The following is a 21,658-nucleotide window of genomic DNA, read 5'->3' on the forward strand; positions in this document are numbered from 1 at the left end:
AATGGCAAGCCACTGAATGCTCTGAGCTGGGTGGTGACATGCTTTTCAGGCAACTCACCCTGCTAGCAGGTCTGCTGGACCTCAAAACCTCACCCATTGCCCAACGCAGAGGCGGGACGGCTGCTGTACACCGAGAGCGTGAGGACCTGAACCGTGGAGGTGAATCTGGACACAGCAGCCAAGAGAGGTGGGAACACCTCTGAGAGCCAGAGTCCAGGCTTCGAATCCTAGACTGCTACTTACTTGCTCTTGCCACCTAAGGCAGCTAACTTCTCAGTGCCTCCGCTTCCCCATCTGTAAAATGGGAATAATACCAGTGTCTGCCTCTCTTAAGATAATTTAAATGCTTAGAGCAGTGACCAGTACAGTAAGCACTTGGCAAAGGTTAGCTATTATTATTTTCAAGATGTAAAAGCTTACAACTTAGCAACTAGTTGAACTTAGGGAGGGGCAAGGAAAGAGTCAAGATGTATGTTCATCAAAGGACTATGGGAGGTCATCAGTAATAATAGCTAGAAAACAACAGAAAAATTCATATTGAGGGACATTCCATAAAATAACTATTTATAATCTTCAAAAGTGTCAGGGAAACACAGAGGAACTGTTCCTTTGGGAAGACGACCAGAAGGACATGACAACCAAAGGCAGCACATGATTCTGAACTTGATCCATCGGCTTCAGAGGACATTATTGAGATGATTGGGACAATTCCACTGAAATGTGAATGGGATCTGAAGATGTAGTTATTTAGGAGGATGTGTTTGGTTCCTTGTCCAGAGGAAATGACATTAAAGTGTTCTGTAGCCATAAGGCATCAGGTTGGCCGCTGATTCTTAAATGTTTCAGAAAATTCTTTGTACTCATAACTCTTCTGTAGGCTTGTGTTTGAAAATGAAAACAATATTTTTATTGAAATATAGTTGATTTACAATGTGCTAGCTTCAGGTGCACAGCACAGTGATTCAGTTATATATTTATCTTCTCTTTTTCAGATTCTTTTCTCTTATAGGTTATTATAAAATATTGAGTATAGTTCCTAGTGCTATACAGTAGGTCCTTGTTGGTTATCTGTTTTATATATAGTAGTGTGTATATGTTAATCCCAAACTCCTAATTTATCCCCCTCCTCTTGCCTCTTTGGTAACCATAAATTTGAAAACAATTTATTTTAAAAGTAATGGCTAGCATTTGTTGAACATTCACAGTGTATCAGGCACTGTGGTCCGTGCTTTGCACATGAGTGGATTCAGTGCCGCAGGAAACTTCTCTGACATGCGTGTCTACCAAATTGGGATTGTGGACCCCTGCTCTGCCACCTGTAACAGCTGGAACTCCTCCCCACTAGACCACCTATAGTGACTGCTGGTTTTTGTCTTCAACACCATTTACCGTCCATGGACAGTAAGCTTGTTGAGGGCAAGGTCTGCGTCCCATTCTCCACTGTATCCACAGCTCTGGACACGCTCCCGGTAAATCATCACTGCTCAGTCCATGCTGGTGGATGAAGCACTGAGGCCTGCTCACCATGGCGACTATAGCCCAAAATGAGGCACCAGATTTGGGATGGATGTCTAATACATGACTTCTTTTCTAGGTGGCCCAGGCTCTGGCAAAGGCACACAGTGTGAAAAGCTGGTGGAAAAATACGGATTTACACATCTCTCGACGGGCAAGCTCCTGCGGAATGAGCTGTCATCAGAATCTGAAAGAAGCAAATTGATCAGAAACATCATGGAACGTGGAGAGCTGGTGCCCTCAGTAAGCAACAGCTGCCTTCTCTGGCTGGGGAGAGATTTGGGAATGTTGCAATTAATCTAAGCTTCTGGAACAAAGAAACCCAAAAAGGACAATAGCTGTATTTCATTTCTTTCTTATGTAACAGTCCAGAGACAGGCGGGAGGTCCGCAGCAGAGACCCATCTGCCAGATCAAGTTGTCCAGGCCCAGGTTCCTTCTGTCTTGTTGCTCTTCCAGCCCCTTGAATGTTACCTTGTTTCATATTTTCTTCTAAAATTGGTCCCCGCTTTAGAGTTAAAATCTTCAAAGCAGAAGTGAGCTTGGTGCAGCAGAACCTAGAATTAGAACCCACTGGAAAATAAAAAACAACATTTTGGTCTAGTTCTGAGAGGAATAATGACATTAACTTGAAATTTGGTATCTTCCTTGTGTGGCTGAAGTAAAGAATATCCCTTTTATTTACCTTTTTTGGTTTGTTTTCAAGTCACTGCCCATCTCTGAGAAGCTGGATGCCACGGGTATCAAAAAACATTCATCCCTTCCAGCCTAGGTCCCACACTAGGCTCTGTAGTCAGGGCTCGTACAATGCAGCCCTATTAGCTAACAGAGCTTTAGGCTTCCTCTTCAACCAGCTACAGTCTGTTTCCCACCTGGAAGCCAGAATGGTCCTCATGAAAGGAAACAGACCATTGCAGTTGACTCTCAGTGGGCCTCCTTCTGCCCACTCTTTTCCCCCTACAGTTCACTCTTTTCACAGCAGCCAGAGTGATTTCTTGAAATCGTTTATCCCCTTCCCCAGAGGCTTCCAACAGCTCCTCACCACACTTAGAATGAAATCCAGAGTCCTTCCCGTGGCTCTGGACTCCAGCTTGCTCTCTGACACTGTTTCCCACCACTCTCACGTTCACTCTCACCCAACCAGTCACTTCCTCGTTGTTCCTCCCACAGGCCAGGCTGTTCCTGCCTCAGGGCCTTTGCACTTGCTGTTTCCTTAGCCAGAGCCCTCTTCCTTCATATATGCATATAGTTTGCTCCTTTACTTCATCCAGATCTCTACTTAAATATCACAATTTATCAAAGAGACCCTTGCTGAGCACCCCATCTAAAATAGCACCTGTAACATTCTGCTTCTTCTGTCCTGCTTTAATTTTGTTCCTAGTAGTTCTCTCTAGCTGATTATTTCTATATATTTACTTGTTCGTCTATTATCTGTCTTTTTCACTAGAATGTAAGCTTCATGCAGATTTAATTCATTATTATCTAGGGATAGTTTCTGACCACCCTTACGATGGCTGCATTCCCCAAGTCCCTGCCAAAAGTCAGAGGATGCCTGGGGCCCAGAGAACACAAGGAATTCCCCCCAGTTTGGGCAGCTGGTGGCATTTTCCTACATCCGTTCCCAAGCTTCCATGTATCCCTCCTTCCTTATTTTCCATAAGCGGAAGTTAAATCAAATTTTTTAACAAAGTGATATTGCTAGAAAATGCTGCTTCATATCTACTGAAAGTCTCCTCAAGTCAGTGCGTGTCAAAATTTATAAAATATTTACTGGAACAAATCAACAGGGAAGCACATTTTATACCATGTTTTGTCTAGTTTTAAACTGGCATTAGGCCTAATTCAAGGAGTGCTACTGTATGAAATACAGCACTATATTTCACCTAATCTAAGATGTCATTATTTTTTAGACACCCCAGTAAAATATAGCCAATAAAAATATACCGGTAAGAAAAAAACACTAACAATTAAACTATGACCCAGCACTGACTGTAAGATACCTACCAATTCCATAGACATTAAAATGGGGGGGGTGGTGAGATTTGGAGTTGATGAAATACAGTATATTGCTGCCTGCTGTTAATCTTTTTTTAACTAATTTGTATTAGAGAATTAGTTGCTTTACACTGTTGTGTTAGTTTCTGCTGTACAGCAAAGTGAATCAGTTATACGTACACATATATCCCCTCTTTTTTAGATTTCCTTCCCACTTAGGTCACCACAGAGCATTGAGTATAGTTCCCTGTGCTATACAGTGGGTTCTCATTAGTTATCTATTTTATACATAGTAGTGTATATATGTCAAGCCCAGTCTCCCAATTCATCCCACTCCCCCCACTTCCCTCCTTGGTATCCATAAGTTTGTTCTCAACATCTTGCGGTTATCTCTCTCCCTCCCGTGATGGGATGGCTCGGGAGAACTGCGCTGACTCCAGTGCTGTTCTGTGGAAGAGCTCGGGTCCTGACTGCTCTCCCTCCGCTCCAGGGCCTCATTCTGGAGCTCCTGAAGGAGGCCATGGTGGCCAACCTCAGAAACACCAAGGGTTTCCTGATTGATGGCTATCCTCAGGAAGTGAAGCAAGGGGAAGAGTTCGGACGTAGGGTGAGTGTTGTTCTGGGGATCATACCAGAAGAAAAATAGGGGACATCATCGAGGCTGGGGGATAAATTCAAAGTCTATGCCTTTCTCAATTACATGAAATAAAACTTTCTATTACAAATGGCAGAAACTCAGCATGCAGGCCAAAAAAAAGGGTGGAGGGTGGGAACGCTGGTGGTGGGTTTATGGGTTCAAGTAACTAAAACTTCCAAGAGCAGTTCACACTTGGTTGGATCCATGTATTCAAATTTGTTCATCAGTGATCTGACGTCCTCCATCTCTTGGATATTCTTTCTTTGCGTTGGCCTCATTTTCTTCCTGTTACAGGCTTATATTCTACCATCTAAGTGATCTCACAGAAAAGTGTTTCTATTCTCCAGCAAAAAACCTAGGATTTTGTTTCATTATCCTGGATTATCAGGTCCTGGGCTCATCACGGAACCAATCACTGTGGATATCCAGGAATATCCTGGTCCAGCCTGGAGGACCAGGGCGAGGATGGGAAGAAAGGAGGGAGAATGGGCACCACACCTGAACCAGGCAGACCAAAGTTTTCCTGATTGATGGCTCTCCCCGGGAAGTGAAGCAAGGGGAAGAGTTGGGCAAGAATGGGCACCACACCAGAACCATGAAAAGAAAGGGAAGGGAATTACCCAAAGAAAAATAGGATGCCCTTAGAAGAAGGCAAGGAGAAATGTTGCTGGACAGGCAGAGTCAGATATATGTACCCCTCTGACCATCCCAGCATCAGGTATAGGTCCCACCCTCTTCACTAGGAGGCCACTCACAGGGGAACAGCAGGAAGTAAAAAATATTGTTCCTATCATTTATTGAGCCTACTCTGGGCTAAGTCCTGGGCTACACACTTTACATACATTATCTCTAATTTTACAAAGTCCAAGCAAGAGGGAAACAATTGTCCCCATTTATTAAACAAAGATTCCAGAGCCTACAAGAATTAATATTTATATAGAGATCTCTTTAGACTAGTTTTAAAAACACTTTTATATATGTTATTTCATTTGATATATTTTTAATAACCTTTTAGATAGAGAGAGGAGGTATTTTCTTCATGATAAAGGTGATGAGTTAAGCCCAGAGAGGTTACATGACTTGCCCACAGCCCCACAGCTAGTAAGTGCCAACTCACTGGTAAGTGACAACTACCGGTAGGACTAAGATTTGGGGGGCCCATCTCCATCCATCTCTAACACTGCAACGTAGATTAGGGGTAATGGTACTTGTGTGTCCCCTGGGAGTTAGTTTGACCTCCTTCTGAGTCTCTGTTTTAATTAGTTTCCTTAGATGGTGTCTAAATACTTAAAGGACAATTGCTCACCTTCCCTTGCATTTCCTATTTGCAACCAGAGTCAGAGAAGAAATTCCCTGGCCCAGTTGCCAAGGGTGGGCTCTAACCCCCGGGACTGACTTTCTGAATCTCAACTCAGGAGCCTTTATCAACAAGATGGGGGTGAGCAGGGAGAAGTGGATTTGTGTGGCAGCACCTGGGACTGTGGCAGTTTCAGGTGGTTCCTGATGGGCACTCATGTACCAGAAATCTAAACAGCCTTCTCCCACAAAACAAACCACTTTAAGAGCTCAGACTTCTATATAATCAACCACTTTTTTACAAAATGGAATTGGGAGGATTGTTCTAGTTTTTTTTTAAATCATGGTAATATTTTACCATGTTCTGTATATTTACAGAACATAAAATTTACCATCTTAACCGATTTTAAATGTACACTTCAGTAATGTTAAGTGTATTCGTATTGTTGTGCAACCAACCTCCAGAACTCTTTTCAACTTGCAAAACTGAAACTCTACACTTATTAAACTCCCCATTTCCCTGTCCCCCGCCCCCCGACAACCACTGTTCCACTTTCTGTCTTTATGAATTGACTACTCTAGGTACCTCACATAAGTGGAATCAGACAGATTTGTCCTTTTGTCACTGGCTTATTTCATTTAGCATAATGTCCTCAAGGTTCATTCATGTTGTAGCATGTGTTAAAATTTCCTTCCTTGTTAAAGATGAACAATATTTTGTTTATCCATTCATTCATTGATGGCTACTTGTGTTACTTCAACTTTTTGCCTATTGTAAATAATGCTGCTATGAATGTGCGTGTACAGATTGTTCTTCAAGACCCTGCTTTCAACTCTTTTGGGTATATACACAGAAGTGAAATTGCTAGATCATATGGTAATTCTATTTTTAATTTTTTGAGAAATCAATACATATGCATACATACTGCCGGCCATAGTGGCTGCACCATTTTACATTCCCACCAACAGTGCATAATGGTTTCAGTTTCTCTACATCCTCGCTAACACATATTGTCTGTTTTTTTGATAGTAGCCATCCTAATGGGTGTGAAGTGGTATCTCATTGTGATTTGGGTTTGCATTTCCCCAATTATTAATGATGTTGAGCATCTTTTCATGTGCTTGTTGGCCATTTGTATGTCTTCTTTGGAGAAATGTCTGTTCAAGTCTTTTGCCCATTTTTTAACCAGGTTGTTTGGTTTTTGTTGTTGAATTGTAGGAGTCTGGGGTATGTTCTGGATTTTAACCCCCTATCAGATATATGATTTGCTAATATTTTCTCCCATTACATAGGTTGCCTTTTTACTCCGTTGATTGTGTCCTTTGATGCACAGAAGTTTTTAATTTTGATATAATCCAATTTATCTATTTTTGCTTTTGTTTCCTGTGCTTTTGGTATCATGTCCAAGAAATTATTTTCAAATCCAGTGTCATGAAGCTTTTCCCCTGTTTTCTCTTAAGAATTTTGCAGTTTTCACTCTTACATTTAGGTCTTTAATCCATTTTGACCTAATTTTTGTATGCAGTGTAATGTAAGGGTCCAACTCTATTCTTTGCGTGGAGATCACCAGTTGTCCCAACACCACTGATTGAAAAGACTGTTTTTTCCCCATTGAGTGGTCTTGGAACCCTTGTCAAAAATCATTTGACCGTGTATCCGAGAGTTCATTTTTGGGTTCTATATTATATTCCATTGGTCTAAGTTACTGACTTTATGCCAGTACCACACTGTCTTGATTACTGTAGCTTTGTAATAGTTTTCAAATCAGGAAGTAAGAGCCCTCCAACTTTGTTCTTTTTCAAGGTTGCTTTGGCTATTCAGGGTCCCTTGAGATTCCTCATGAATTTTAGGGTGGATATTTCTATTTCTGCAACAACAACAGAAAATGTCATTGGAACTTTGATAGGGATTGTATTAAATCTGTAGATCACTTTTGTAGTATTAACATCTTAACAATATTAAGTATTCCGCGGATTGTCTTACATTTTTGTTTATTCTGATATTCTAGCCAGTGTCCAGGCTGTAAATAAGGCTCCTGGGGATACTCTTGAACTGAGGAACAAGGGCATCTTTCCTGCACCATCTCTGAATTAGGGCCTCTGCAAGGCCAAGGGTGAGAGGAGATCCAGAGAAGAGGAAGGGGTGGTCAGGGGCCCTTGAGGGGCTCCTTGCTTATTGGAGATTGGCAATTGTGTAAACACGCCATTAAAACACAAGAGGGCAAAACCTTAAAAAAAAAGAAAAACACACACACACACACAAGGGAGATGAGCGCTAACTGCTGCCAGTCAGCAATGTTGATTGAGGTTCAGGCTTCAAGGTGGCAGCACCCCACCGGATTATCTCACACTTGACCTTGCCCATGAACTTAAGGTCCGAGAGTCCTGGCAGGGTCTCTGGGACAGTCAGGAAAGGTCACGAACTTGCTTGCAAGTGCTGGGGGGGAAATATCCTTTTCAATGTCTTTTTTTAGTTGCTCTCAGTGGTAGTACAATATTCTTTGAAACCCCCAAATGGCCAAGTGTGATAAATAAGGTGTAGGGTAAAAATAAGCATCTTTTTTGTCAACTACTGTGTGCAAACAACAACAAAATTATGATCTTTGTTCTCCTTTGGGAACTTTTTAAACTGGGTCTGAAGGCAAATATCTGAACTTAGGCCTATGGGGTCGGAACTGTTTGGAGCAGTGACAGCACTGTGGCACTCATGTAGCGCCTCCCAAGGTGACATCTTTAAAGCGCATCACTTATGCTGTCTGGAGTCAAAAAAGCTGGATGTTCACCTGGGTCATAGATTAGTGTGACCCTGGGCATGTCACTCAACTTCAGATTCCTCCTCTGTAAAATAGAGAGAATAATGTAGCTGCCAAATCCTATTTAGAGGGTTTTGTGAGCATCAAATGATGTAACACATATAAATGTGTTTCCTAAGCTATAAAAGGTTATAAAATATTATCTACTTTAGGGTCGCCCATTTTTCAATCACATTTCATTCAAGCCCATAAATTCTTGCTCCGTCATGCCTTTCTCCTTTGCTTATAACCCAGGATGGGTGAGTTCAGGACTTTAGATGGCCAACCAGTCTATCCCTGGTCTTTGGGTAAATATGAATTCAAATCATCCATATGATCTTCCTAAAGTAAAGCAAAACTTCCTTCCCCACTGTGGGTCCCATTCAGACAGGTTTTAGAAAGTGTCAGATAAGAGGCTTAACTAGAACTTAGGAGTGATAAAGAGTCATCAACGTGATGACTGGATAGTTTCAACCAATGCTAAAATTCATGACGCACTTCCAAAAATATACAAGTGCCCCCTTTCATTAATGAACCGGTGACCTTCAAGTGAGACGCTTACGACGACAGTCTTTTGCATTCTGCTGGAAGGAGTTTGCAAAGATCAAGCGTGATCTTGATTTGTCCCTGGGTACAGCAATTTAGAAGATTCTAATATCAATTTGGCTTGTGTGCAAGAGAACACATCCAGCCCTCCAAAACAAGCACTGCTTTAAACCTGACCAGAACAACAAAGATGCTACAAACACGGAATGAGCCGCTGTTGATTCATTTATGCCCTGAAGGGACTCAATCATTTGTACAGCCCCCTCCAAATTACAGGCAAGCAATTCATTTGAAATGTGGCAAAGACAAATACAGATGTACGATTTTCCCCAGAGATTCAGAGTAATAAGCCTGGCTGAGAGCACAGTGAGTGTTTTTTGTGTACCTGTCAGGCCTGCGACTCTGTTTGAAGCCCATTCAGGCCTACGGATGGTTTTCCAGCCCATAGACGCGTCACCAGCCCTTCTGTATCACAGAGACTGATGTGTCTGATGCTTGAGACCATCTGTGGCTGAAAAAAATCCAGTTCAGTTAGTTAGGCTGATGTGTTTGCATACTGTAGCTGCTTGCTCTGAGAGGCAGGTCCTTTGAGCATCTGCTTGGCTACCATACACAACACCACTAAAGACCAAGTGCAAACTCATGTCCACAGCTTAGGGTTAAATCTGTATGTGCTTTCTCTATTACCACCCTATCTTCTGTTCCCAAGCCTAGTTTTCCCCCCATCGAATTAATGATCTGTGCCTTCAGTATCCAACATAGTGTGTTAAGGAAGGGAAGGTTGTCACTGTGTGTGTGTGTGTGTGTGTGTGTGTGTGTGTGTGAGAGAGAGAGAGAGAGAGAGAGAGGGAGAAGGAATATGAAGGAGGAGTTGGAGTTTCTAACCACCAGCTCCCAACCCATTTGCGAACCCCCGGTTTTAGTCACTTCGTGGCACAGGCCTGTATTTAGAGCCTGGCTTTATAAGTCCAAGACAAGTCATTTAACTATACATAGTTCAATTTCCTCTTCTATAAAATATAGGTGGAAAATAGCTACCTCCAGCCATTAAAAAAAAAAAGAAAGAAAGAAAAGAAATCTTGTCATTTGCAACAACATAGATGGATTTAGAGGGTATTTTGCTAAGTGAGATGAGTCAGACAGAGAAAGACAAATACCTCATGATCTATTTATATGTGGAATCCAAAAAACCAAACAAACAAACCAAAACAAAAACAGATTCACAGATACAGAGAACAAACAGGTGGTTGCCAGAAGGGAGGGGGTGGGGAGTGGGCAAAAAAGTGAAGGGGATTAAGATGTACAAACCTCCAGTTATATAATAAATAAGTCACAGGGATATAATATACAGCATAGGGAATATGGCCAGTAATATCGTAATAACTTTGTATGAGGAGAGATGGTAACTAGACTCATCATGGTGATTATTTCATAATGTATGCGAGTGTTAAAGCATTATGTAGTACATCTGAAACGAACATAATATTGTATGTCAACTATATTTCAGTTAAAAAAAAGAAAAAATTGCTACCTCAGTGCTTGTTGGGAGGATTGGCTGAAATCCTTGAAATGTGCCTTATATATGTATAAGCCTGCATATGATGTTCAATAAATTGTTATGGTTTTTTTTTCAAAATTATGTATATTTTTTCTGATTATAGAAGTAGGAATTATATAGATATGAGACAATACAGGAAAATGTAAAACAAAGACTAACTAACCAGCCAGAGATAACAGTCTGATGTCTGTTCTTCCGGTCTTGGTTCTACCTATTTTCATGCATTTAAAATCATACAGGATACATAACTATCTGAATAATAGCTGTTATTTTTTGAGCACTTAAAATGTGCCCAGAATTGAACTACATGCTTTACGCATGTCATTGTATTAATCTTTACAATCCTATTCAGGATTGTATTCATTGTATTAATCTTTACAATCCTATTCAGTAGGTATTATTATCCCCACTTTAGAGATTATTCTCATCTCAAGGAGGGTGTGTGCTTAGCCTGACTCCCTGGTGTGAAATCGAAACACTTTCCTGTGTTGACCCAACATTTCAGCAGCCAAGCTAAACACATGTTAACAGAAGTGAAATGCACGGGTTTGCTCTTGCCTTTTCCTCCCAGAAGCCTCTTAGCTGAAATTCTGCCCTTAGCCTGACTATGCAGATGAGTTTCCTGGATGCGTGGATAATGAGTGTATCCCTCTGCCTGACAGCTCTGAACTGTCTCATAACACTGTTCATCTACAGAATCAGTGATTCTGTTTATAAGTGTATTCTAATCTTCGGCATGAACTCTTAGCAAAAAAAAAAAAGGTTATGAGTCTGGCCAAGGAACTTTCTAGTTGGTGTGTCCTAGTGGTTTGGAATTGTGGCAAGCCTTGGGACCACCTCGGGATTTTCCACTTGAGATTTTCCACTCTCTTCTTTTTTTTTTTTTTTTTTAAAGAAGAGAAAGGAAATTTTAAATTTATTTATTTATTTATTTATAGCTGTGTTGGGTCTTCGTTTCTGTGCGAGGGCTTTCTCTAGTTGCGGCGAGCGGGGGCCACTAGTCATCGCGGTGCGGGGGCCTCTCACTATCGCGGCCTCTCTTGTTGCCGAGCACAGGCTCCAGACGCGCAGGCTCAGTAGTTGTGGCTCACGGGCCCAGTTGCTCCGCGGCCTGTGGGATCCTCCCAGACCAGGGCTCGAACCAGCGTCCCCTGCATTGGCAGGCGGATTCTCAACCACTGCACCACCAGGGAAGCCCCTCCACTCTCTTCTTCCAACTTCTGGTTCATTGCAGAACTTTTGAGCTATGTAATGGCAGCACCAGGGCAGATGTTAGGGTGGCGATGGGGTGGTATTATTATTATTAGGGTTGCGTGTTCAGCAATTCTGGAATGACCCCATCACCCCTCCTCTACTGAGGTTCCCCAAGGGCATAAAGCTCAGGAGTGAGCGCAAATGGGAAATAGGCCCGTGGCTCTGTTGTTAGCCAGGCCTTACCTCCCAGTGCAGTGAGGCTGGTAGACGCGCTGGAGTGCACAACTTAGGCTAAAAGCACGGGTGGGGCCTCTGACTCTTTCTAAACTCAAATCTGACCAACAGGGGCTTTTACAAAGCGCAAAGGGATGAAAATGAATATTGCCAGGCCCACATTAAATAACATTAGCTCACATTTATGCAGTGCTTGAAATGGGCCATGTATTAACTCATTTAATCCTCGGCAGCCGTCCTACGAGGCAGAAACTCTTGTCACCCTCATTTAAAATGAGGAAACTGAGGCACCCAGAGAGAACAAGAAAGCTAGTACTCTGAACCGTAGAGAGTTCCTGAATGGCAGGACCCTGCCCACTGGTAATATGGCCTAACCCGTGTCCTGACTTAATCAGAAGAAAACTAAAGTGGGGGTCAGAGGAGAGCAGGGTAAACGCCTCCTCCTGCTCTACCTGCTGGAATTCTCCAGGCAAAGCCATCATCACAAGTCAGCTGACATCCTCATCCTGGTGGGCTGCTCTCAGCTGGAGTGAGCGCTGATCCCAGCTAGATCCCCAAAGGCAGCAAAAGCAAGTTTCCGCAAAATAAAATTAAATCACCTCTGACACCGTCCACTTCTTTTCCTACTACCCCACCCTCCTCTCCTGGCTCCACTTGGCCCACCAGGCATCTGGCCTGAGTTCCATTCTGAAGGCTCTGGCACCCTCCACTAGGGTGAAGTCACCAGGCTTTGGAGTTACACGCAGCTGGCTCAGGACTGCCACTAACTAGTGCTCAGTGATTTGGGGCAAGTTAACCTCTGTGGGCCTCCATTTCCTCCCCACAGGGGTTAGAGCGATGGCACAGTGCGCCAGCTGCTGAAATGTTCTTACATATCTCAATGCCCTCCCAAGGGTACTTGTGCTCTAATAAGGGTCCCCTGAATACCCAAAGGCCATGAAGAGCCCAGTACTGCTGTGGCAGAATTCCAGGGAGCCAGCAGGGAAGTGCTGGGGACATGGAGTTGTCCCCAAGTCTCTGTGACTCATCCAGACAAGGACAGAGTTCTCTGTTCTCCCCTCCACGGGATGTTAGAGCAGGGGTCCCCAGCCCCCAGGACGCAGACTGGTACGGGTCCTCGGCCTGTTAGGAACCAGGCCGCGCAGCAGGAGGTGAGTGGCGGGTGAGCGAGCGAAGCTTCCTCTGCCGCTCCCCATCGCCCCCCATGGCTCCCCATCGCTTGTATTACCTCCTGAACCATTCACCCTCACCCCATGGGTCCGTGGAAAAATTGTCTTCCACGAAAGCATCCCTGGTGCCAAAAAGGTTGGGGACCGCTGTGTTAGAGGCTAAACATGGTTCAGGGAAAAAAGGCAGAGCTACTCCAAGGGACTTTCTAAAGAAATATATCGGGGCTTCCCTGGTGGCACAGTGGTTGAGAATCTGCCTGCCAATTCAGGGGACACGGGTTCGAGTCCTGGTCTGGGAAGATCCCACATGCCGCGGAGCAGCTGGGCCCGTGAGCCACAATTACTGAGCCTGCGCGTCTGGAGCCTGTGCTCCATGGCAAGAGAGGCCGCGATAGTGAGAGGCCCGCGCATCGCGATGAAGAGTGGCCCCCGCTCGCCACAACTAGAGAAAGCCCTCGCACAGAAACGAAGACCCAACACAGCCATAAATAAATAAATAAATAAATAAAAATTAAAAAATATATATATCAAAGCATTTTGAAAAATGATTGAATGGTATTTCACTCAAACTTTTCAAAAACTTTTAGGTGTTAAAAGCATCAGTGGAAGAAATGAGCTCTGAAGCCATGAAAGGACATGGAAGAAACTTAAATGCATATGGTTAAGTGAAAGAAGCCAGCCTGAAAAGGCTACACACTGGATGAGTTCAACAATGTGATATTCTGGGAAAGGCAATTCTATAGAAACAGTTAAAAAATGATCAGTAGTTGCCAGGGTTAGGGAGGAGAGAGAGGGAGGAATGAATAGGAAGAGCACAGGAGATTTTCAGAGTGGTGAAAGTATTACGTATTATGCTATAATGGTGGATCATGACATGATGCAATTGTCAAAACCCATAGAATGTACAACACAAAGGATGAACTTTAATGTCAACTATGGACTTCAGTTAATGCTTCAGTATTGTTTCATTAATTGTAACAAATGTACCACACTAAAGACATAATAGGGGAAACCAGGGGAGGGCAATTACATGGTAACTTTCTGTACTATCTGCTCAATTTTCCTGTAAACCTAAAACTTCTAAAACTTAAAATTTATTAATTAAAAAAAAAAAAGAATCAGTGGTACAGGCCACTTCCAAATGGAATGGCTGCTCGACAGCTTTTTATGTAGGAAGGGAGTGCTGACTCCAGGAGAAATAGGTTGGGTCAAACCCCAATCTTGGCAGGAGAGCAGCTTCTCAAGGTATTATTTTGTGAAGCATCACCTGGGGATCTTCTTAAAATGCAGAGTCAGCAGGTCGAGGATGGTGCCTGAGCATCTGCATTTCTAACAAGCTCCCAGATGAAGCCTGTGCTGCCAGTTCACAGCCCACACTTTGAGAATCAAGGTGGAAGCTCCCTCTCTGTCCTGCACTTATTTCGGTTCATTTACTGCCAGCTCCTGCTCAGACACACATTATCTCTGTACCTGAGTGAGTCCCTGAATTGTCATCTGTGTCCTCACAAGTGGCCTGAAAACCGCCACAGTAAGAAAAATCGCCTAGTCTCCAAACACAACCCTGGCCGGAAACTGCTCCAGGAGCCAAACTCTGTAACTGAGCCCTAGGCTGCCTCCCAAGCTCGCCCTCTGCTGGTGGACAAGGGTCATTGTCTTCTAAACTTTCACACAGCTTTCTTACTGCTCAAATGCTTTTTTTTTTTCTTCCAATTAATAAAGACAGAAGAGTTAGATGACATGTTCCAGAGGTTTATTTCACTCTTCTAGATTTTGGAGAATTTTTCCACTCTGTTTCTTAAAGTACATCCTTCAGAGGGGGTAGATAAATCACTGAACAGCACTTACTGACAACTTTCGACTCTGCGTGTTGTCTTAAAGTCCTCCCCTACCCTAACTTTGTTCCCATCCCTCCCAGGCACTTTCCACAGTGGGGCGGTAAACTTTCGTTTACATTGCAAGATCAGAAGAGAGCAACAATTTCTTCTGATCCAGGGTTGAGATTGGTAGTGGAGGCAAGGTTGGTATCGTCCAGAGAGAGACATCAGAAGCAAAAGAACACTTTAAGGGAAGGATGGGGAGATGGGGAGAGACACACTACAGATCATACACTATCACTCATTCATGAAAATATTTCTTTGTTACCTACTATATACAAGACTTGGAATCAGGAGCTGAGCATTCCTAACGCCTACACACAAAGAAAGAGATCATAGCCCAATATGGGAATAAGCATAGTGGCTGATACTTACCAAGTGTTTCCATCTGCCAAGCAATCTACTTACATTACCTTATTTAATTGTATTTAATCCTCACAGCAATTCTGTGATCATCCTCATTGAACAAATGAGAAAGTTGGGGGTGCAGAGAAGTTGAGTGACACTTTTAGTTAATGATGAAGCCAGGTAACTTAAAAAAACAATTTGTTATTTTCTCTAATAGGGTTCTGGAGGTTGATGGGCTCAGCTGGCTGGTTCTCACTTGAGGTCCTTTATTCAGTTGCAGTCAGATAGTTGGTAAGGCTGAGTAGACATGTCTGGAGCAGGGGCTGGGATGTCTACAACAGCCAAGGTCTGGTCAGGCATCTCTGTCCACATGGCCTCTCTGTGTGGCTAGCTTGGGCTTCCTCCCAGCCTAGCAGTCAGAGTCATTGGACATCTTAGGTGGCAGTTGACCAGGCAGGAACTGCAAAACTTCTTATGATCTTGCTTCTAAAAGCATGTGGCTTTACAATAGCCAGGACATGGAAGCAACCTAAGTGTCCATCGACAGATGAAAGGATAAAGGAGATGTGGCACATATATACAATGGAATATTACTCAGCCATAAAAAGAAACGAAATTGAGTTATTTGTAGTGAGGTGGATGGACCTAGAGTCTGTCATACAGAGTGAAGTAAGTCAGAAAGAGAAAAACAAATACCGTATGCTAACACATATATATGGAATCTAAAAAAAATGTTCTGAAGAACCTAGGGGCAAGACAGGAATAAGGACGCAGACGTAGAGAATGGACTTGAGGACACGGGGAGGGGGAAGGGTAAGCTGGGATGAAGTGAGAGAGTGGCATGGACATGTGTACACTACCAAACGTAAAATAGATAGCTAGTGGGAAGCAGCCACATAGCACAGGGAGATCAGCTCGGTGCTTTGTGAACACCTAGAGGGGTGGGATAGGGAGGGTGGGAGGGAGACGCAAGAGGGAGGAGATATGGGGATATATGTAAATGTATAGCTGATTCACTTCATTATAAAGCAGAAACTAACACACCATTGTAAAGCAATTATACTCCAATAAAGATGTTAAAAGTTATTAAATAAATAAATAAATAATAAAAGCATGTGGCATCATTTCTACCATGTTCTGTTGGTCAGTTACAGTTCAGCTCAGATTCAAGGAGGTAGAGGAATGGGCTCTATGTCTCAATGGGGGGAAGAGCTTAAAGTACATGGAGGTAATGAATCAATGAAGACCGTCTTGGAGACAAGTCACCACAGCAGGATTTGACCCTCAGCAGCCTGACTCGAACCTTTTGTGCTCAACCATTGTGCTCTCCTGACCCCCACGCAGTACAGACACAGCCACAGTGTGCTCCTGGAGGCTCATGTGAGGTATAGTGGTGGACACAGAAGGAGGTGATTAGCTTGTCTCGGTAGGTCAGGCAGGGCTCCCAGCGGGAAGCACCACACACACACACACACACACACACACACACACACACCCCTCCCCTTAGTGTGGAGGACAGATTGTGACTGCATTGGGTAGCATTCTATACAATCCCTGCATTACATGAGGTGACCTAAACGTTGAGGACAAGAGACAGCTCTGAGGCAGCCTGTGGAAAGCCTCTGATGTGGAAATAAGGAGCCGTGATGTCCTGTCCCAACTCTGCCACAATGTAGGTCTGGGACCCTGAGAGGAAGCAGAAGTAAAGAACTAGGGATCCCAGGTCTTCCCAGAACCTCGCTGAGTGGAATTTCTGAGCGTGTTGTGCCCCCTCCCCATCCCCAGATTGGAGACCCTCGCTTGGTGATCTGTATGGACTGTTCGGCAGACACCATGACCAACCGCCTTCTCCAGCGGAGCGGGAGCGGCCCGCGCGCGGACGACAGAACCGCTCTCACCAAGCGCCTTGAGACCTACTACCGGGCCTCCATCCCCATGGTCGCCTACTATGAGACGAAAACACAGCTGCATAAGGTGAGTCACCTCACAGCCCCCCAAAATGAACCAGCCGCCCACTTTTTTTTCAAAAACAGAGAAAAAAATAGGAAATTTCGGTTAGGGTATCTTGGAATTAGAACTGCATACAGCTGCACAATTTGGGCCAAAATATGGGTCCCTTACTCTTTTCACTTTTGTATGTCATCATACGGGCCATGAAAACCTGGCCATACAATGTTTATAGATGCCATTATGGTTGCTGGAAACGGTCCTATTTCCAAGAAAGAGGGAGAGAGGGAAGGAGGGAGGGAGGTGGGGAGGGAGGGGGAGAAGGAAGGGAGGAAGGGAGGAAGGGAGGGGGAGGGAGCGAGGGGGAGAGGGAGGGGGAGAGAGGGGGAGAGGGAGGGGGGAGGGAGCGGGAGGGAGGGAGGGGGGAAGAAGGGAGGGAGGGAGGGAGGAAGGGAGGGAGGTGTGGATGAGGCCTAAGTTCTGCCTCCCAGACCTCAGCTGCACAGGAGGATCCAGAAGGTCTCGTCTAGATCTAAAATTCAACAACTTTGCATTTCTAGATTTTTGCCTAGTTCATAATTGGCCCTTGGCTGCCTCAGTTTCTTGCAATGACTAGTGTTATTGGGAGAAGCAACATATGGGGCCAGGAGAGCAGATGAGGTGAAACAATGAGGAAACGGGTGGTGTCAACTCAATGATTACAAGCGCTAATCCATGCTGAGTCCCTGTTAAGTTCACGAATTTGGGAAAACTACCCAATCCCCATTCATTCACTCATTTAATAACTGTGTATCAAGCACCTCCTATGGACCATCCACTGCCATGGTGGTTTGGATGCAGGTGATAAGATGCGGTTCTTGCCTGCTAGAGCCTAGGGTTTAGTAGGGGAGAGAGACACACCTGTGATCACAGTATGGGGTCAAAGCGAGCACAGAGTGAGTTCCAAGGGCCCTTTAAGCTGGTCTGAGGGGAGGCAGAAGGCGTTGAGGAAGGTCACCAGAGGAGAACTAAGCTGAGCCCGAGGTGCGGGTGCCGTAAGGGGAGCAGAGCCCCTCACACAGAAGGAGCTCGGCTGTGACCTACAGTGCCAAGGAAACGAGGGACAAGAGGTGGAGGTGGAGAGGCAAGCAAGGACCAGATCAAGATGAACTTATCATAGGAGCAAATAATTATCCTGAGGATGATGACGGGAACTACCAAAGGGGACAGACATAGTCAGGGTTTCCGTTTAGCAAGCTCCCTCCATCAGCCTTGTGGAGAATGGGTCCCAAGAAGGTCAGGCCAGGAGACCGCTGGGAGGCTGGGGAGTATCCAGGAACCAAACCCTGAGGACCCAACGCAGAGGAGAGAGAGTGAACAGCTACTCTCTGCTTTTCCCAGGAAGTTAAAAGGAGACATCAGTCAATCAATAACAAACTTGTCTCGGAGACAGCTACATGATCCATTCCTTGGGGAAAACCACTGATAATGAATTCTTATCTTCTGAGCCTCTTAATGGTCCATTTTCCAGACTCCTACGAACTTAGCCCTGTGTCGAATCTGAAAGGTGCTCCATGATTTAACTCAGAGATGTCATGTGTGTGACATGACAGCCGTCATCCCCACCTCCTGCACCCACAGCAGACACTGCTAAGCCATCGTGGCGCTTTCCTCAAGATCCAGACGTGGCCTCGTGATGTTGTTAGCACAGCGCGCCAGGCAGCTCCTTCCAATTGCTAGGACTTGAGCAAGACGAATCCTATTTGCTGTACTTCATGTAACCTCTGGTTGCTACATAAAACAAAGATCTAGATCTTTAGAAACAAGCAAACAAAAAGTGCACTATGTAAGAGCAGGGTCTTAAGAATTCAGGTGGCAGAGGCCTTTCCAGGATTGGTGATTTCCACCCTTCGTGCCGCCTAGAACACACGTGGAAATTACCTTCCACTTTCAAGATTTGCAGAGGTGAGAAAAGCCCCTAAGTAATTCAGAGTCAGAAAAGCCCTTTTACCTCTCTCCTGTATTATTCCAACCTAAATTCTACACACTCACAAATGATTGGCACGTGCATGCGGGGCTAACCGAGTTCTCAGATAAAGCTGATTTCTGGGATCCTCCTTAGAAATTTAATATCTAAGTTAATGGGAAAGGGAGTTTCCCGTCCCATGCGGCTCATCTCTGCAGCTCCCCCCCAACCGCATTTTGGAGATGCTGGCTGTTGGGTCTGTGGTGAGGTAACATGTATGATCCACTTGGCAAATATTTAAAACCACTCCAGCCCTGACTCTGGAACAGCGTGGGCTCCAGCCCTCAGGACTCCCAGAGGGCCTCTCTGAAGAAGCTGCTTTGTCCCTGCCTCTGCCCGGGGCTGTCTTCACCCACGCAGCTGCAGAGATGAACAGCCTTCCTCCCCCACCTGGAGTAGAGACAACACAGGGCGGCCTAGTGCTAGCCCAGGGGCCCAGGTAGGTGACAATGTTTTGCAGGTGCCCCATGGGGCTCGCCAGCAGCTCGGGCCACAGAGGGGGACTGGAGGAGAGGCGAGAGAGCAGGCCGGCTTGGTTTCCACTGGAGGTGAAAGTCTCTGTCCCTTTGTGTCCTCTGGCCTTCTGGGCTCCTGCCTGGTCTCCGAGCATCAGCTTAATTGCCTCTGATTTGAAGCGACAGCCTGTGTCTTGTTCCTGCAATGCTCTTCGGATTCTTAGTACCCCTTCCCTGTCTCGTTGGTTGTTGAGCCCAAGGCGAGGCTGCTCACTCTCCAGGTGGGCTCCTGGATCATTTAAGGAGTTTTCTTAAACTAGGTGGGGGTGGTGAATGCACTTCAAGATGCAAGTGAGATGAATCAGTAGCTCAGTGAGATTTCTTTAGGAATTAGAGCTGCCCAGTGGTCCAGCCCAGAAACAGAGGACCCTCCAAAAGCACTTCCCTCAGACCTCAGTGTTGCCCAGTTATCCTTACACTCGATCCAGCCCCTGACACCTTTACTGCTTAATGATAATCAGCCCTTTTGGCCACCAACTAGCTGGAAAAGTGCAATGAAATTTCGAACAAAAGTAACGAAAAAGCAAAGCAGAACTTATATAGTCACTGCCTTATTCTTTGTCTTTGTTATGCCATCATCATACAGTAAAGTTAGAACTTCCTGTATCATAAACCAAGGGATAGAAGCATATGTGAATCGAATGGATCCCCTGACCTTCCGTTTTCCTCTCTTACAACGCCAGCTTTGCGCTGCATCTAAGAAAGAATTAGAACTTTCGTCCACGTCACTCCATTCCTCCTTGCACTCAGGGCAGACATCAGTTAGTCAGCTGTGGTACTACCTTCCTACCCAGTCTGGACGCTGCCTCAGAAACTTTCTCAACACAGCAATACAGGTAGTCACACACAACTCACTAGAGTTGATCTGTAAGAGAAAGCTTTTTTCACCTTGAGGGAGAGTATTTATTATTGAAGAAATAATTGAAATGTAGCATTTTGAAGTGAACAACACAATAATTGTCCAAAGGTTGCCCAGTAGAGAGAATACTGGCCTGGGTATAAGAAAACCCAAGCCACGGTGGTGGAAATGAGCTTTGGGAACTTGGTGAGTCATTTCACAGCTAAACCTCTCAGCAGAATAAAATGGATGGACAGAATGGGATCTCCTGGAATACCCTAGGTCTGTCACTCCATGCTTCTCAGGGAAAAAAAAAAAAAAAAACACACATATATTTGTAATCATAAAAGTAACACATACTTGTTTTAGAAAATATAGAAAACTAGGTAGTCCCATCACTCAGAGGCAAACATTCTGGATTATTTCCTTCAAATATTTTGGCTATGAATTTTTAAAGCATAATGGTGACCACAGGTACATTCATGAGGTTGTAGGTAACAGGCACCAACCCTAGCTGGCCTAACCTGAAACACGGAGCTTACTTGTAAGGTTATGTGAACCAAGGCTGAAACGCAGCAGGTCCAGGAAGCCCGTGGGACCAGGTTTCCCTATGCTCCTCACACCTGTCTTTCCCTCCTTCTCTCTCTCATCTTGATTTTTCTCCTTCTCTGGCCCAGAAGCTAGAATATGGCAAACGAGCAGCTTCCATGTTCATGTTACCACAACAGCTCCAAATTCCAGAGAGAAATATTCTGATTGGCCTTGTTTTGCTCCAGTCCCTGGTCCTATCAGCTATGGCCAGGCAGGCGGGGTCACGTGGAGCTTTTTTCACTTGTGGCTGTTTTATTGAGTGCATAGCACGTGTCAGATTCTTGGTGCTGGAGACACAGCAATAAATAAGACAAAGTCCCTCACTGAAAAGAGAAGAGCAGTAGACAAGAAAATAAAATAATTGCTAATAGGATTAGCTCTATGAATAAGACAAAACAGAGTGACTTGTTAGGGGTGGGGACTTTAGACAGGTGTTTGGAAAGTCTCTAAGGAGGTAGCATTTGAATTAAGACCTGACTAATAAAAACATGGTTGCATGGTTGCCTGGGACTCTTCCCTGAAAACTGAGGGGAGAACAAGGAATTTCCAGAAGAGAAGATCTTGTGAACTGGGAGAAATTCCAGAAATAGCTTCCTCAAGTGGCA

At 44.6% G+C, this 21,658-nt stretch overlaps 1 protein-coding gene across 2 annotated transcripts in view; it reads left to right on the plus strand.

The window, feature by feature from the left end:
• AK5 (adenylate kinase 5) overlaps window positions 1-21,658 on the plus strand; it is a 244,225-nt gene that overhangs the window by 207,054 nt on the left and 15,513 nt on the right. For both annotated transcript variants that reach the window (XR_009503655.1, XM_059924682.1), the window contains exons 11-13: window positions 1,595-1,758; window positions 4,000-4,116; window positions 16,943-17,131. Coding sequence is in view for 1 of the 2 variants with exons in the window: in XM_059924682.1 (XP_059780665.1) it covers window positions 1,595-1,758; window positions 4,000-4,116; window positions 16,943-17,131 (470 nt within the window). In the remaining variant the exon portion in view is untranslated. The remainder of the gene's footprint in view (window positions 1-1,594; window positions 1,759-3,999; window positions 4,117-16,942; window positions 17,132-21,658) is intronic.

Source organism: Balaenoptera ricei, chromosome 1 (genome assembly GCF_028023285.1).
Source record: "Balaenoptera ricei isolate mBalRic1 chromosome 1, mBalRic1.hap2, whole genome shotgun sequence".
Taxonomy (NCBI): domain Eukaryota; kingdom Metazoa; phylum Chordata; class Mammalia; order Artiodactyla; family Balaenopteridae; genus Balaenoptera; species Balaenoptera ricei.